The following is a 15,578-nucleotide window of genomic DNA, read 5'->3' on the forward strand; positions in this document are numbered from 1 at the left end:
TAAGAGTAATGGGTATTTTTGCAATGATCAAAAAGGATTTGTAAGTAGAATGTAAAACAAAAAAAGCAAACAAACCTCTCCCTCCGTTGAGGGTTCAATGTCGGAATAGCGAGAATCACAGATTATATCATCCACTTTCTTCATGGGGCCAGTGGAAATGCCTGGAAACGAGCTCTCGCAGTCATAGGCAAAGTATCTGTACACGCCCCAGGTTTTCCCAAAGTCAGATGATCGTTCTATCAGCATAGCGGCAGGCCGGAATGTCTAAAGGTGGGTTAGAAAAGGCTCATTTCATGTTTTTTTTATTGGTAATCTGGTTTGTTTGTTTTTTTTAATGTCAGATGAACATATCACTCAACTGTGCGCCACAAACCCTGACTGGTATTTGGGTTGTGGCTAGATTTCAAATACTTCAGGCTGTTCCATGGAGCCTCCTCCTGCAGGCAAGTGTTTAGCCTCGAAATGTTGCACTTTCTCCCACCCTAACAGAGATGAGTAAGCTGTTTCTCTTTAGGAGCTGATTATAAGTGGGACTGAATAGCAAAAACTCTTTGGTATAGGCAGTTGGCACCTGTTAGGCTACGGGCTTGTTCTTCATTTATTCATGTAATCATTCAACAGACGTGCAATGACTGTTGCTCAGTATCGGGCAGTGGTCTGCAGGCCACAGATGGCCCAATGAAGCACATAGGTATAAATCATTTACGATACAAAAACCCATAGTAGGGTCTCCTGCAGTGTGCTTCGAGGAAGGAGTAACAAACTCGCTATTCCACTCCCCAAAGAACTGAAACAGAGACTTAGACAGATGCTCGTACATGAATGTTCACAGCGGAGGTCACAATGGCCAAGAGGCAGAAACAACCCAAGTACCCATCAGAGATGAATGGATAAACCAAACACGGTATATACATCCAAGAGAGTATTCTTCAGCCATAAAAAAAAAAAAAAAAAAAAAATTCGATACTTCCTACATCATGGATAAACCCTGAAACCATTCTACTAAGTGAAAGAAGGTAGACACAAAAGGGCAGATATGGTGTGATTCCACTTATAAAGGAAACATCTCAAACAGGCAAATACACAGAGACAGAAAGTAAATGAGGGGTTTCCAGGGGCTTGGGGGAAAGGGGCCATGGGGAGTTATTGCTTAATGGGTAGAGTTTGGAGTTGGGGTGATGAAAAAGTTCTAGAAATACATAGTAGTGATGGTTGCATAACACTGCAAAGACACCTAATGCTACTGCACTGTATACTTGAAAATGGTTAAGAAGGCAAATTTTGGCTATTTTACCACATACACACACACAAAAGCTAGGGAATGCTCCAGAGCATTCCAGGCGTCAAAGTGGACCCTAAAAGGGTAGGTGTCTTCTGGGCAGTGGGTAGAGGTGGCTACAGGTGGCAGAAGAGGTTGGCGAGGGGAGGAAGGAATTAGTTGGCCATGCAAAGTGGTTTCCTTTATTTTTCTGCCACGAAAGGGAAACACTGAAAGATTAAGTGGACAGAATGAAATGGTCAGACTGTAATTTCAGCATGGTTCTCGGACATGGAAAAACAATAAACAAAACAAAACAAAAAAAAAAAAAAGAAAAACAAAACAAAACAAAAAAACCCCCAAGAGACAAGGAAACCAAGTGAGAAGAAAAAAGAGGAAGGTCTTAACTCCAGCATTACAGCATGGACAGAGAGAAAGAGATGCAACAGGCTGCTCTGAAAATTTAGGGGACTTAGTAAAATATATTGAGTTGTACCTGCTGATCAATCAGGTTTCAGTGGAAAGGGAGAAAAGGAGAGAAACATGGGCACCTGAGCTTGGACAGTGGCGGGGGGCGACTGTACTGCTAACAGCAAAGCCACAGAAGAGAAGGAAGCCATCTGGTTTTGGACTGGTTACAAGTGAGACATCCACAAGGGGACGCCTACTAGACAACTGGAAGCTGGTCTGGCATCCAGCTGCATGAACAGAGCTTGAACCATGGATTTGGGAATCACTGTTGGCGTGCAATATTTGAAACCCCCAAAGATATGATTCCCCCCTCCACCAAAAAGTAAAGGGCAAGATTAAAGAGTCAAAGTCATTGCTCCAGAAAATGCATCAACACGGGACTAGCCAAAGAAGGAAAGAAAGTGGAGCCAGGAGCCTTCATTACATCATCTCTTAACCTCCTGTTACGGGCCGAATGGTGTCCTCCCCAAATTCTTATGTTGAAGACCTAATCCCCAGACCCTCAGAATGTGACTGTATTTGGAGATAGGGTCTTTAAATAGGTAATTAAAGCAGAATGACGTCTTACAGTGGGCCCTAATCCCTTGTCACTGGCATCCTTATAAGCAGCAGCAATTAGGATATGGACATGTCCAAGGGAAGACCAAGAGAAGAGAAAAGAAAGACTGCCATCTCCAAGCCAAGGAGAGTTTGGGCAGTGGAAGACATGTTCCAATGCAGGGGGTACAGAGGGCAGTTGGGCCGGCCCAGCAAACAGAACCCCAACAGACCCTTGCTTCTGAATTAAAACCAATGCTTGGAAGAAACACTCTAAATTTGACTGTTAATGGTGAGACTGGTACATTCCCAGGCCTCCTTCTGCCTTCCTTAATAATCTTGATGGCCTTTTTCACGGATAAAAAGAGATAAGGGTAAGAAAACGGAACGTCACATTTTCAGATTCTTTGACTTACTACTTGCTTGGGTTTTTTCATTTTTATCTATTCCAGAATATAAGAAAATGATAGTTGATTAAACTCGAGAGTATGAGATGAAGGGTTTTTAAGTAAGAAGAAAAAAAAAAAAACAATAATTAACTCAGCCATCAGACCTGCCTCCTGGATGGTGACACATGGGGACAGCCCAGCCTGATATCTCTGTATCAGAAGTGAGCAGAGGAAAAGCCTTACAGCAAGTGCTGGCTGTGCCTCCTTCTCCCTCCCTTCTGGAAGCTTCTGAGTCCCAAAAGGCCACTGACGAGTTATCCAATTCCTTGTGGATGGAGTTAGCAAGCTGCTGGAACCCAGGACAACACTGGTCTGTTCAGAGTGGAGGCCCTTCACCCTCTTCGCTTACGCATCAACCTGCTACCTCTGAATTTATACTCAATAAAAAGAGCCACGATTTTGGAAACAGCGTGTATATATTTCATAGATTTCACTGGTGCACGAAAACCCAATCCACCTAAGCCAGCAGTTACCTCCATGGCCAACGTGTGTTCTTCACCACCACCTGCTCCTGCCCTGGCTCCTGTCGCTCTATCACCACGCTCCTGCTTCCACAGCTTGGACATCCAAGAGACCTTTGCTTCATCCCATTCCTTGCCCTCCCTTCTATTGTTCTGCTTCTTATCCTTCTCCGATTTGTGGCTGAACCTTTGATTCCAAATGGACCAACTGAGGACTCTCAGGAAAGTGGATGAGGAATCTCCAAGGCAGTCGTGGAAGTGGAGGGTAACAGTATGGTAGCAAGGGGATCGTGTGTGATTTGAAAAAGCATTTCTGGTGATACTTCCGGGACGAACTGGCTTCAGGGGTGGCTCCTTCCTACATGAGAGCCAGGCCCGGGTGCGTGAACAGCAGGTGCTCTCCAAGGTGAGCCCCCCATCAACACAGACATCAACAGGGGCCTCCCCATGAGCCTCGGTTCTCATGGTCCCAGGCCCTCCTCTGTTTCCTCTCGCCACCTTCCTGAAATCCAGTCTCATTTCCTTGTCAATGGCTCCCTGTTTCCTATACAGTTCACACCCCTTAGCCAGCAGGCCCAGTCCTTCTGTCATCTGACTCCCCTTCCCCCCCACCTCCCCCACCCCTGCCTTAAGGCACATCTACACCTAAGAAACCCTGTGTGAACTGTCCACCACCAGGGCTTTGCTCTCAGACGGTGTCCTCTTGGCAGAATGGTTTTTCTTCCACGTCCTCCCACTGAGATCCTGCTCAGCCCTCCTGGCCCGGGTCACATAGAGCCCCAGACCTCTCCTCATGAAGCTTTCTCCTTTATCCCAGGCAAGGATTTATCTCCCCCCTCCTCCGTGCCCAGAATGGACACTGTCTGAACTTCTGCTAGGGCACTTAGCACACTCCATGATAGAAATTATTTGCAAGTCTACGTTCCCTCCTTTTAGTAGATGGGAAGGTCTTGGAGAAAAGCAATGGTGGTATCTTTAAAATCTCCCATAGGACCTAGGGCAGTTTCTTACAAACAGAAGAGGGCTGAATTCCTTTATCCACTTACTCATTCAGTAAATATTTGTAGAGTAAGCACTATCTGCTAAGCATCAGCATATGTAAAAATGATCGCATGCCGTTCATGTGCCAGGTAGCAAGATCACGCCTATTCCCGGAGCAGAGGCCCAGGTCACCCAACCCTAGAGTAGAGGTGTTCTTATTCTTCCGTTCTTCCTTCCAAAGAGGAAGCTCTGGCCACACGGGGCAGAATGGGGACTCATACCCAAGCCTGTCCAACCTCCTGGATGTCACTTTTCACACGTGAGCTAGAATCCAAAGGATGAGTTTTCTCTCACCAGCTCCAGTCTGGCAACTCGTACCCATTTCCTCATGTCTCACCACCTCCTGTTTGACCTTCTGCACTTGTGTGCGCAGTTTCATCTTTGGCCCATTGTACTCATTTGAATGACTATTTAACTACAGACTATGTACCCAAAGGACCTCTGGATGTACAGAAACTCAGAACTACCCATGTAGGCAAACAACAGATGCCCTTTCTGAAGTAAAAGATAGGACCATCAACATGAGTGACGATAAATTTTGTGTATTTTTAGGTGTCACATAACATGAAGGCAACATTGTCCTGCATGGCTGAGTTTTACTTCTAACGGCCATGCTCAGGGGTTAATGAAGGGAGGAGGCACAGTGTTGAGTTGCTTCCTGAAAGCACCCCCCACTCCTGCACCCACCCCCTCCCCACCTTCCCCAGTATCAGGTGTCACCGTGTAAACTTTCCTCTCCATCAGCAACAGGACCTCTGGGGGGGATGGGCAGGGGATGAGTGGTTCAGGCCTGGGAACTAGCAGTCCACCATCCCTCCTAGTCATGTTCCGACTTCCGTGCCCATCCATGCTCCCTGGCCTCCGGGCTTTGGTAGAGGACACGGTAGGACTTCCATGGCTACCCACACACATGGTAAAGCTACCCCTGGCACCTTTTCCTAATCTGAGAGGGTACAGATAAGGCCCCCTACTCCAACCAAAAACTACTCAAAGTGATTTTAATCTGAGAAGCAATAGGTAAATTATGGGTATTATGTGCATCAACATGTACTTTAAGCCATGTGAAGTCTGTCATTTCCAGGCAGCTGCTTATGAAGAAACAAAGGGACTTTGTACAGAGAAATTCCCTAGCCCCGGAGTCAATTTACATCTCTAAAAGAAAAAGGATGAGAAAATCCACATTTAAGAAGGCATACACATTTCTTAAGGAATGGTAAAACTGTTCCCACAAATTTTGCAAACCCTTGCAAATGAAAGATAATACACTTCCTTTTCAGTTACCAAGCTCGGCATTAAAACATCAACACAGGGATCAGGGATTTACTCTCCAGATGTTTTATTGTGGTTTGGGAGAGAGTCAAAACTGCCTCTCTCCGTGGGGAAATAAAAAGAGATCTAATTAAAAGTTTACAGTTGAATTACCTTAGAATAGAGGCGCTCTCTCTCCTTCTTGCCATGAAGATAGAGTATTTGTTAAACACAGTTATTCATGCCCATCTTAAAAAGCCGCTCAATTATCCCAATTTATGGCAACAATAATATTTAAGTTCCCATTTAGGCCGACTCACAACAGACATCCATACCAAAAAGGGAATTACACCGTGCTCTCAACGTGTCATTTGAGAGAAAGCTACAAGCTCCTTACCTTGAAAGTCATGATGAGATGAGTAAAATGGAATTCTGCTTCCAAATCCAGTTGGATAGTTACATTTTCCACGCCTACAGGAGATTTTTTAGAAATAAAAAAGGAAATGGTAAGGTAAACAGGGCTATCTGTGAACAGTTGGGATGATTTTCTTAAATTCTCCTCATGCCCCTCCCTAAAATCCTCCTTGCATTCTCTCTGGATATGAAGCTGAAAACTTGGTTTGGGTGGTAAGGCACAAAATCAGAAGGATTCTCCGGTTTTCCCCAAGTCATTCCAGAGATCGCCATATTGAATCTACTCACCAGAACAAGACATCTCACAGGATGCCTCTAGTTACTATCAAGTAAGACAGCTTTTGCTGAGGAAAAAAGTAAAACATCTTCCCAATCCTCCAAGCCAAGCGACTCTCCAAGGAGAAGGGGGGGGGGGGGTCACTTCCTGTGCACAGTAGGGGTTCAGCTTGCAACCTAAAGCAGGGGACCTGATCCTCCTCCAGGAAAAACACAAATATTCCTTTTTTAAAATGCAGCCGCAAAGAAAATAAATAAGAGTCTACCACACATATTAGTTATGCTCCCATTTAGAAAGACCTATCCCTGATGGGGAAGCCTTTGGATGCATCACCACAACGGAGAGACAATGCCAGAGACAAAGAATCGGCCAAATAAATAAACTGGCCCAGAACAAATACTAACATCTTCCCTTTCAGGGGGAAGCCTGAACAAACAAATGAGCCTTTGCACCATGCCCCGAGGGTCGGTCAGTCCCACGTTAACACACTAAAAAGGCCACTGGAATTCCAGAGACTGAAAGTACCTCCTCCTCTCTAATACCTCAGGCCCTCCAGCCTGCCAGTTTGCTAATGGAGACCTCTTGCATGTTTCCTGTGCTTGAGAGAGCTTTTGGGGTCCACCTTCTAGAGCAAAAGAAGTCTTAAAGCCAGGATGACAGGAATGTGTCAGAATGAATCATGTCAGGGGCTGGTGTATTTTCAGGAAACCAGTAGGACTTCTGAAATAAACTCTCCCACTGGAAAACTGCCAAGCCAATTGTAGGGGGTGAGTGGTGGTCACCGAAACGGATATGAGTTAGTTGGAATGTTAAAGAAAAACATTATAATCACACTAACTAACCTTATCTAACTTATTAAAAAGAGCCATATTAAAACCTGACTCTGGACATTTCGGAGTGAAATGTTAGCTCAGCCACTATGTGTCCTCTTCTCTCCCAGGCTTTTTAAAAAACCTGCCATATTTGTTCAAAATGAAGATAACAGAATAATGTAAAGTACAAACAAGACCGGTACCCTTTCTGTAACATAAGAACATACGCTGCAATGCGCGCCCTAAAAGCACATTCCATTTTAGATTTATAACCTGATAACGCATTACAGTTTTTTTAATATGGGAAGAAAAGTCCACAAGGAAAAGAAACAAGAGGATTCTTTCACGGGGTATTTGATTTGTGTCAGACCTAGAGAGAGATCATCAGGAAGGGGAGGTGAAAACTAGATTTACACCCCAAGCCTGGTTCTTTGACTGAACACTGATAATTTAATGCCACCACCTAAATCTCAACTTGGACAAAATCCACAGAAAATGGATAAAATCACATCCATAAAGAACAGGGTAGGAACAATCAGTCTGATTTTCTGAAGACCAGGCTTCAGCTGAACCTCCTCTAATCTCCTGTGACAGAGAATACAAGCCCCTCTACTCGAAAATCCGTCTTTCTGGCATTTGGCCTCTCTTGCTCCACAAATTCAAAGTTGCAGAAATTGATGAACTCCTGATGTGACCAAGAAAAACCCTCCCCTGGAAGTACAGCACGTGATGACCAGTTTTCCTGTCTATCAACTTGATGCTAAGGTTGAGGCGTCCTTCTAATTGTCTTTTCCCGTCACTGGAAGAATGCGGGCAGTCAGGACATACTCTTGCTGTTTGGAATAAGCTCTATGCTATTGCAGAAGTCTTCTGTGATTTAAGTGCAGAGTTACAGAAACTTCTCTTTCGCACTGAACGATCAACCCAGATAACCTCCCCTAAGAATGGATAACGCTCTAATCGACACATGTGCTCTGAAGAGCAGTCTGTCTCAGTCTAGTAACCAATGCAGTGCCAAGGCTGACCAATGAATAATCAGCCCTTCCCGGAAACCAACAGTCTTCTAGAAAGTAAGTGTAAAAAAAAAAAAAAAAAAAAAAAAGAAAGTAAGTGTAACCTCATAGTCAATGACAAGGAAGCCTATTAAGGGAGTTCCTCTTTACAGAGCGTTAACCGACAGCAAGCATCCGAATGCTTCCCAGGGGTAGGGCACACAGAGTAGAGAGATCCAGCAGAGTCCATGCTCTCGATGGCCAAGCCTAGGTACGCTTCTTGGAGAGCCAGAATTCTCATAACTTTCTGGAGGGTCTAATGGTACCATTGCTACTTAAGAGACATAATAACTCTTCCTTTATGTCCCAAAGTTCAGCATTCAAGTTTGAAGCAAATGCAAAACTACCTGGGGCTTAGTTTCCCAGCGAAGTAACATCCCATTCGAAGAGTCTCCTAAACCCAAACCCAAAAGCAAAGAAGGGGAAAAGGGGCTGGATTCACATACTCACTAGAAAAATGGAGTTGGGGTCATATCCAGGTTGACAGTCTTTGAAAGATTACATCTAGTGCTGATTCATTGTACTATTACTGAATTTTCTCTAGATGGAAAAGGCGGTGGTGGTAAGATAGGGGCTGGTTCCGTCCTTTCCTCAGGGGTTTGATCAAAATGGAAGATGCTCTATTTTGTGGAAGATTAAGGGCCATGCAAGGCCTTCTCACACAACCAACAGATATATCTTGCCCCCACATAGATTCCCCTGGGATGAGGACTACGAAATACCCCTCTGGTCTAGCATGAAAGACTGCTTGCTCATAGAGAGTGCATGTTGCAGGAAGAAAGATCAGATTTTCCCCAGAAAAGTTAGTGCTTCAGGCAGTAAATCTGCCAAAGGCCATAATTATAGGGCAGAGAAACCAATCAAGATGACCAATACCCAGGACCTGTAAACCCCTTCCAGGTGACCAATCACACTCCATGGAACTTGTTTCCACACCAACCACATACCATTTTCAGATTGCCACCAAATCTTAAGGCGGTTTGGAGCAAATGTAGTGACCACATTTTCAATGAGATGACTGTCAGGATTGAGGGTCTCGTGATAAGGATCTTGTGAATTGCAGATGAAGCATTTTTTGTCCTCCTGGAAGAAAAGTGAGTTTCATGAGTCTAAGCAGCAATCATTCTTACACACACACACATCCAAAATTAAGCCCACAGTACAAGAATCACACGTACTTGCTTCAAGAAAAATCCACGTGTCAAAATTACTTATGTGACATATAATAGGCCTTTAGCTTTTTAGCTTATGGAGTATGAATGACTTTTGAAAATCTCCTCCACTCTTGTAAATTCAAGGTCAAAAGTAAAAGCAGGCATTGTTTCCACAAACTACTAATTTAATCGAAATGAAATTTCAAGGCATAAGCCTTCCTCTCCACGAAAAGCTAGAGAAGCTTACTCTTCAAGTTAAATGCAGAAGAGGTATTAGAGAGTTTTTGCTGACATAAAGCAAACGGAAAAATGAAAAGGAAAGAAAAAAAGAACAATTCCTTTGGCCTGATTATCTAAAACCTACATAAGGCAGAGGCCAAGTATTAGGCAGATGTATTTAAGAAGCTTTGGGAAATACAGAACCAGTTTTCTCAGCTTCTGCTCTGCCCCAGCACTGAATCTGTGGCTGCAGCTTGTTGTAGGCAAACCTACAAACCGCTCAGAATATTTAGAAGTGGGTACCAGGCTGTCTTGCTGTATTGGAAGCACTGAGACCAATTCAAAGAGCGTCAACACGGACCTCAATAAAGCTCAGAATGGCATCTACAGAGAGCCACAGGTATCTCACATTTAAACAGGGATGATATTCTGATAAGGACGCTATCAACAGATTGTACTTCTAGGTCTGTATTTATTTAGCTATTGGTTATCCTCTTCCTTCCAAAAGGATTTAGGGAGTAGCAAGATGTACTAAGAAAAAGAGAGAAAAAAAAGTCAGGAATGCAATGAGACCCTGGACAAAATACTTAAGATTCCTGCCTCGATTTTCAGACCCATTAAATGTTTGAGAGAAGTGCACACCCAGTCCCTTTCTTTAGGCTCTGATATCTGTAAAGAGCACTCCACACTTCCATGGCTAATCACATCAACCAGAGAGTCTGCCTCTACTTGGCTTTTAAGACAAATGCTGCAAATTCTCATTCTGGTCAAAGCCGGTTTCAGAATTTGGTGATTCATTTACAGGATATCCTCGCCTCTGAGGTAAATGTTAACATAATATTTTAGGTAAAATGTACATGCTAATATTAGACAAGGTAATGTCGACTGCCTTCATTAACTTGTAGTCAAGGAAACTAATACCAGAACAATTACCAGAACTTAAAAAAAGTTTAATTATAGCCACCCTTCTAATCAGGAGGAAGCAGTCTAGACATCTCCGTATAAACCTGGAAGCAAATGAGCAGAATCCACTTTACCGCATTCCTTTGGTTTAATTTATCAGGTCTCCAGTCTCTGCTTTGTAAAAGTGACTCCATTTTAAGGCATCCGTGGTACAAACCACACAACACTGACCTACTCGCAAAGGACAGGGACACAGCTAGGTAGAGAGACCAAAATTGGAGGGATCAGCTCTGGCACTTGCCCTGCATGTTAGACTAGTTGCCTTTTGCTTGCTTTAGAGACCAGAAATACCGGTCTACTTTAACAAACAAAACAAAACAAAAAAACAAAAAAAATTTTTTTTCATGGAAAAAGCTTCTGATTCGAAGCAGTTTGTTTTGGGTCCTTTGTTTTGTTGTTGTTTTTAAAATTAGTTTTGACTTTGCAAAAACGTGACCTTTGAAATCTATGATCGAGGCACCCTGAAATTTCATTTTGGTTCTCCTCTATCAGGGTACCATGGCAACCAGGGCATTTTTGAAAAAGTATCTAATAGAGGCAGGTGGGGAACAGCAGCACATGAGAGAAAATCAGGTTCAGTGATTGGAGTGACCTTGCAAGGTGTCTCTGCGCGGCCATACCCTTTATCCAAAGGAAACAGGAAAAACCCAAGATCACCACTCAGCGTAAGAAAGAAGAGGATAAACTATGTTTTATGCACATTTCCAAGAAGGTCAGATTTAAAATAAAGACAAAACCAAGAACACTCAGGACTTTTGAAGTCTCTGGGTCAGGATTCTGGGCAGGGGCCAGGTCTGCCTGCAGCCCGGCCTTTCCATACTGACTATACCCTTGGTGGAGGCGGCAGGAAATGTTTAGCGGATACAACTGTGCAAACTGAAATGGTGGAAAAAAAAAAGGGGGGGGGGAGGTGAGCAACCAGTCTAATCCCGGGACTCCCCGACTGGCTGCGCTTCCTCTCTGGCTGGCGGGCAGGATGTGGAGTCCCCAGGGCCCGGCCCCTAGGTCGCGCGCGGCAGGAGGAGGCGCGCAGAGCCTGGAGCTGGATCTCCGCCCTCACCTGGAGGTGGCTGACGATACAGTAGGGCTCCGGCTTGTGCAGCCCGCACGTCGAGGTCACCGAGAGCCTCTGTGCCCGGCCGATGAGAAGGTCGCCGGTGGCGGGGTAGCAGCTGCCCTCCGCGCAGCCGTAGCTGAATTCGGGTTCTTGAGCGCGCACCTGGGCTCCGCACAGGGCTGTGGAAAGGGCAGGCGACGGGGCAGGTGGGGGCGAGGGCACAGGAAGGGAGCGAGCCCGAGCAAAAGGAACAAGCAGGGGTGGGAACAGAGCAGGTTCGTTGGAAAGCAGAACGCACAGGAAAGAGGCACACGGGGAAGATGAGCGAGGGACGGGCCGGGACGTGGAGAGGGCTCGGGGAGAGACACGATGTCACGCTTGTCCAGCAGCCCTGGACCGCATTCCCGGGTGACCCACGGACACCCAAGCCCACCCAGATCTGCACCCCGGGGGGGGGGGCGGCTCCAGCCGCAAACGGCAGACGTCCAGACCAGCCGCCTCGATGCGCCTGTGCCTGGACCTGCGCGCAGGGAGGCGAGAGCCCAAAAACCCACGCGCGCGCGGTCGGTGGTGAGCGCACGAGCCTCGGTGCACGCGGCAGCCTGTGCATCTTCGGTGCGAAACCGTGTGTGCGCGCGCGTGTGCGGGTGTGCGTGTGTGCACGCTCGGGGGTCCCGGGCGCTCCGCGGGGTCGAGGCAGCGGGACTCGCAGGGGGGCGCCGCTTCCCCGGCAAGGGGCGCGTGGACGAGTCCCTGCGGCTTTGGAGCCGCTTCAACGCTTCGTCATCCCCGGGAAGCACCCGGTCCAGCTGTTTCTGGCGCCATCCGGGGGCCAACGGCGATGGTTAATTGAAGCCACATGGCCCCAGTCTGTTCCCGGGGCTGAGCCTGCGCTCAGCCCGAACACCTCGCCGGGAACGGGGCTCCGGGGGAGCCCTCGGCGGCAAGCCCCCCCCCCCGCCCCGGGAAGCCTGCGCCCCGCAGGGAGGGCCGCGCCGGGGTCTCGGGTCTCTCCGGGGGTGCGGAGCCCGGAGCGGGGCCGCGGGAGCCCGGGTCTGGGCGCGCAGCCCCCGGGATGCGGCTCCGCGGCGATCGTCGCGCGCCGACCTCCGCCGCCACCAGCCCGTCTCCGACCCTCCAGGCCCGCCGGGAGCCGGGCAAGCGGCCTCGGGGGTCGCCCTCCCGTCCGAGCCCCCGCGCCCCGCCCCGCCCCGCCCGCGGAATTACCTAAGAAACTGAAAGCGAGCACCTGGAGCGGCCCCATGGCAGCGCCTGCAGCCGAGGCCGCGCGGGGCGGAGGGGAGCACGCGCCGCCGCCCCGGTCCCCGCTCGTCCTCTCTGGAGAGGTGGAAGGAGACGGAGGGGGAAAGAAACAGAAAAAGGGCAAACGTTCAGAGAGGAGGGGCCCGAGCCTGTGCTGCCGCCCCGCGGAAGCGGGCCGGGGTCCGCAGGGGTCGCGCGGCCACCCGGTCCTCCTCACCGGCCGCGCGAGCGCCGTCCCCGCCGCCGGCAGCCCGAGCCCAAAGAAGGGAATTAGAAAGTTTCGCCTCGGGAGGAACCGGGGGAGGCGCCTCCGCTCATGCGCACACGGAGCAGGGGCCGAGGGGGCGGGCGGCGGCGGCGGCGGCGGCGGCGGCCGGGCGGGGAGGGGGTGAGGCCGGGGCCACCCTCCCACCTCCCGGGGCGCCGCTTTTGTTTTAAGGCCGCGCCTGCGGTGGCCGCGGGGTGCGCGCTCTCCCGGGGGCGGGGGGGGGAGGCTGCGGGGCCGCCCCCGGGGGCGCGTGGCCGATGTAGGTGCGGGGTGCGGGGTGCGGGCGCCGGCGGGGGGGCGGCGTCGGGGCGGGTGTGGGGTGCAGGGTGCGGGGCGCCGGCGGGGGAGCGCTGCGGGGCCGCCCCCGGGTGCAGGCGGCGAGGGGCCGGGGGTGCGCGCGGGGGGCGGCCGGTCTGGGGGCGCGCGGCCGAGGTGGGGGCGGGGTGCGTGGCGCCGGCTGCGGGGCCGCCCCGGGGGCGCGCGGGGGGCGGCGGCGTCGGGGCGGGTGGCGGAGGTAGGTGCGGGGCGCGCGGCGCCGGGGGAGGGGAGAGGAGGGGAGGGGAGGGGGGCCGCGGGACCTACCGCGCGCTGGGGCGTTCACACTTGCAAGGAGTGAGTCACGGAAGGGCACCGGGGAAGGCGGGTTAACCCTTTGGAAAGAGAGGGTCGACCTGTGAGGCTTGTTGCGGAGAAGGAAGGGCACCGGTGTCCCCGGGCTCGGCCGCCGCGACGTCTCCAAGTGTCCAGGCGGCGGCGGGGGAACCGCTCTTCCCCGGGCTCCCTGCGCGCGCATCTGTTCGGGACCCGCCGGTGGCCCCTGCCACCCAGGTGGCCGCCGCATCGGATTACCCACCTAATTCCTTTTTTTTTTTTTTTTTATCTCCTTCTTGCTGTCATTCAGGGAATTTCTCCAATGACACTACTGTTGGTGAGGCCTTTTCCCATCTCACCGTGACAGGGTTGATTCACGCACGCACGAGACACAACCGCCAAAGCGCCACCTCGGCAGCTCTAGAGAGGAGCTAACTCCACGGTAGACAAGTCGGGGGGTGGGCTGGGGTGAGCACTGCGTGCCACCCGTCTGGTTCCATCTGGTTAATGCAGAAGCTCACCCAGCTCCCGGGGGTTGGGGCGGGAAGAGAGGCTGGCGTAGGGCCACCCTTCCAGTGACAGCCCGATTCTGCTGCCCTAGCAGAGGATGGAGTCAAAGCTGGGGTTGTGGCAAAAGTGCCCTGCGTGTGGGGAGCCCCGTCAGTTGCCAGTCCAGTCGGGAATCTGCCTGTTTTTAGTCCCCCCGCCCCGGGGGAGGGGAGAAGGGTTTAAGTGGCTAGTTGGTCGGCGTTTAACTTCACTGCAATGAAGTAGGGCCCAGGGAAAGTTTAATCATTAGACCGCAGAGTAAAGCTGCTTTATGGGTTTCTAAACCTTCTCTGTGCGGCGGGAGGCAGGAGCCTCAGGTCTTGGTGATACATTAATTATTCACTAAATCAGCACTTGCCCTGTTGCAGCCCCAGGAGAGGTTTGCCTCCAAGCAACAATGTCCAGGCTCCCAGGTGCTGGCTGGAGGGGCCCGACCACACAGAGAAAGCAGGTGCCGTCGTGAGCCTTTAACATCGCAACGGAGGGTCTGCAGAGCTTAATTAAAAAAAATATTCGGAGGCAGTTGCTTCTCCCCCCTTGTTGAGCTCTTAATACCCTGGGCCAAAGTTGCTTATTAGTTTTTCATCCATACACATGGCAAGCGTCGTTCAGTTCTGCCTCTTGCAGGAGCCTGGCTTCTGCTTTGACCTCGGCTGAGCCCTCCCTCCCTCCCTCCCTCCCTGCTACTCGGCAGTGATTTTTGTCCCTGGGCAGTGTCTTCTCGTAGATTGTAAGGAGTTAACCCTTCAGCACCGTTCTAAAGCCCAGGGCTCTGACCACCTCATTCTCGGGCAAACAACGTTACCGAGAAAGTTAGGAGGCTTGTCGAGGGTTTCCTAACACGTATGTGCAGGGGATAATGTGTATCATACACATGCACGGTCCAACCATTCCATCTGAGTTTGTCTGTCTCCATTCCCCATCCCGGAATGTACTTCTGTTCTGGAAGTGTGTGCCCTCCTCTGCCCTCTTAAGGGCACTGCTCTCACATGTAAACTGCTCGATTTATGCATCTTAAGGGAAAAAAAAAAAAACACAAAACCTGTCTCTATTCTCTACACTTCTTTCCTCCTCTTGACTTCTTAACCCATGTGCTTGAATGGATAGTCTGCTCTTCTGTTTCCTCTTGGTTGCTCATTCCATCGTAATAGGACCTCCATCTCCACCTGTGGTCCCAGTGAGGACCACGGACCCTCTAACCGCCAAGCACAGTGGTCTTTTCCCTACTGGTCTCTTTGTGGCTTATCTCACATGATCACTCCCTTCTTGAGACTTTTTTTCCTTGACTTCCAGGACACAATTCCAAAATTTTCCCATAGGACTTTGACTCCCCCCTCTCCCACTTCTCTTTCCCTTAAACATAGATGCTCCAAAAGGAGCTTCTTTTCCCTCTAAACAGTCTCATTCATGCCCCACCTCCCCACACCTTAGCCTTGGTACTTCCTACATCTGTAACTCTAGCTCATACCTTGCGTGCAGTTTACGTCCAATTTT

At 49.7% G+C, this 15,578-nt stretch overlaps 1 protein-coding gene and 1 long non-coding RNA gene across 2 annotated transcripts in view; one reads left to right on the forward strand and one right to left on the reverse strand.

The window, feature by feature from the left end:
* Window positions 1-15,578, reverse strand: part of LAMB1 (laminin subunit beta 1) — an 85,621-nt gene that overhangs the window by 56,465 nt on the left and 13,578 nt on the right. The window contains exons 2-7 of the mRNA XM_072791578.1: window positions 13,527-13,594; window positions 12,641-12,751; window positions 11,417-11,592; window positions 8,968-9,103; window positions 5,863-5,936; window positions 76-264 (exon numbers count right to left, since the gene is read on the reverse strand). Coding sequence (XP_072647679.1) covers window positions 76-264; window positions 5,863-5,936; window positions 8,968-9,103; window positions 11,417-11,592; window positions 12,641-12,677 — 612 coding nt within the window. The 5' untranslated portion in view covers window positions 12,678-12,751; window positions 13,527-13,594. The remainder of the gene's footprint in view (window positions 1-75; window positions 265-5,862; window positions 5,937-8,967; window positions 9,104-11,416; window positions 11,593-12,640; window positions 12,752-13,526; window positions 13,595-15,578) is intronic.
* On the forward strand, window positions 13,027-14,606 carry LOC140613110 (uncharacterized). The gene is made up of 3 exons (XR_012014240.1): window positions 13,027-13,138; window positions 13,846-13,977; window positions 14,453-14,606. It is a non-coding gene; the product is annotated as an uncharacterized lncRNA (long non-coding RNA).

Source organism: Canis lupus, chromosome 21, assembly GCF_048164855.1.
Source record: "Canis lupus baileyi chromosome 21, mCanLup2.hap1, whole genome shotgun sequence".
In the NCBI taxonomy this organism is placed as follows: Eukaryota; Metazoa; Chordata; class Mammalia; order Carnivora; family Canidae; genus Canis; species Canis lupus.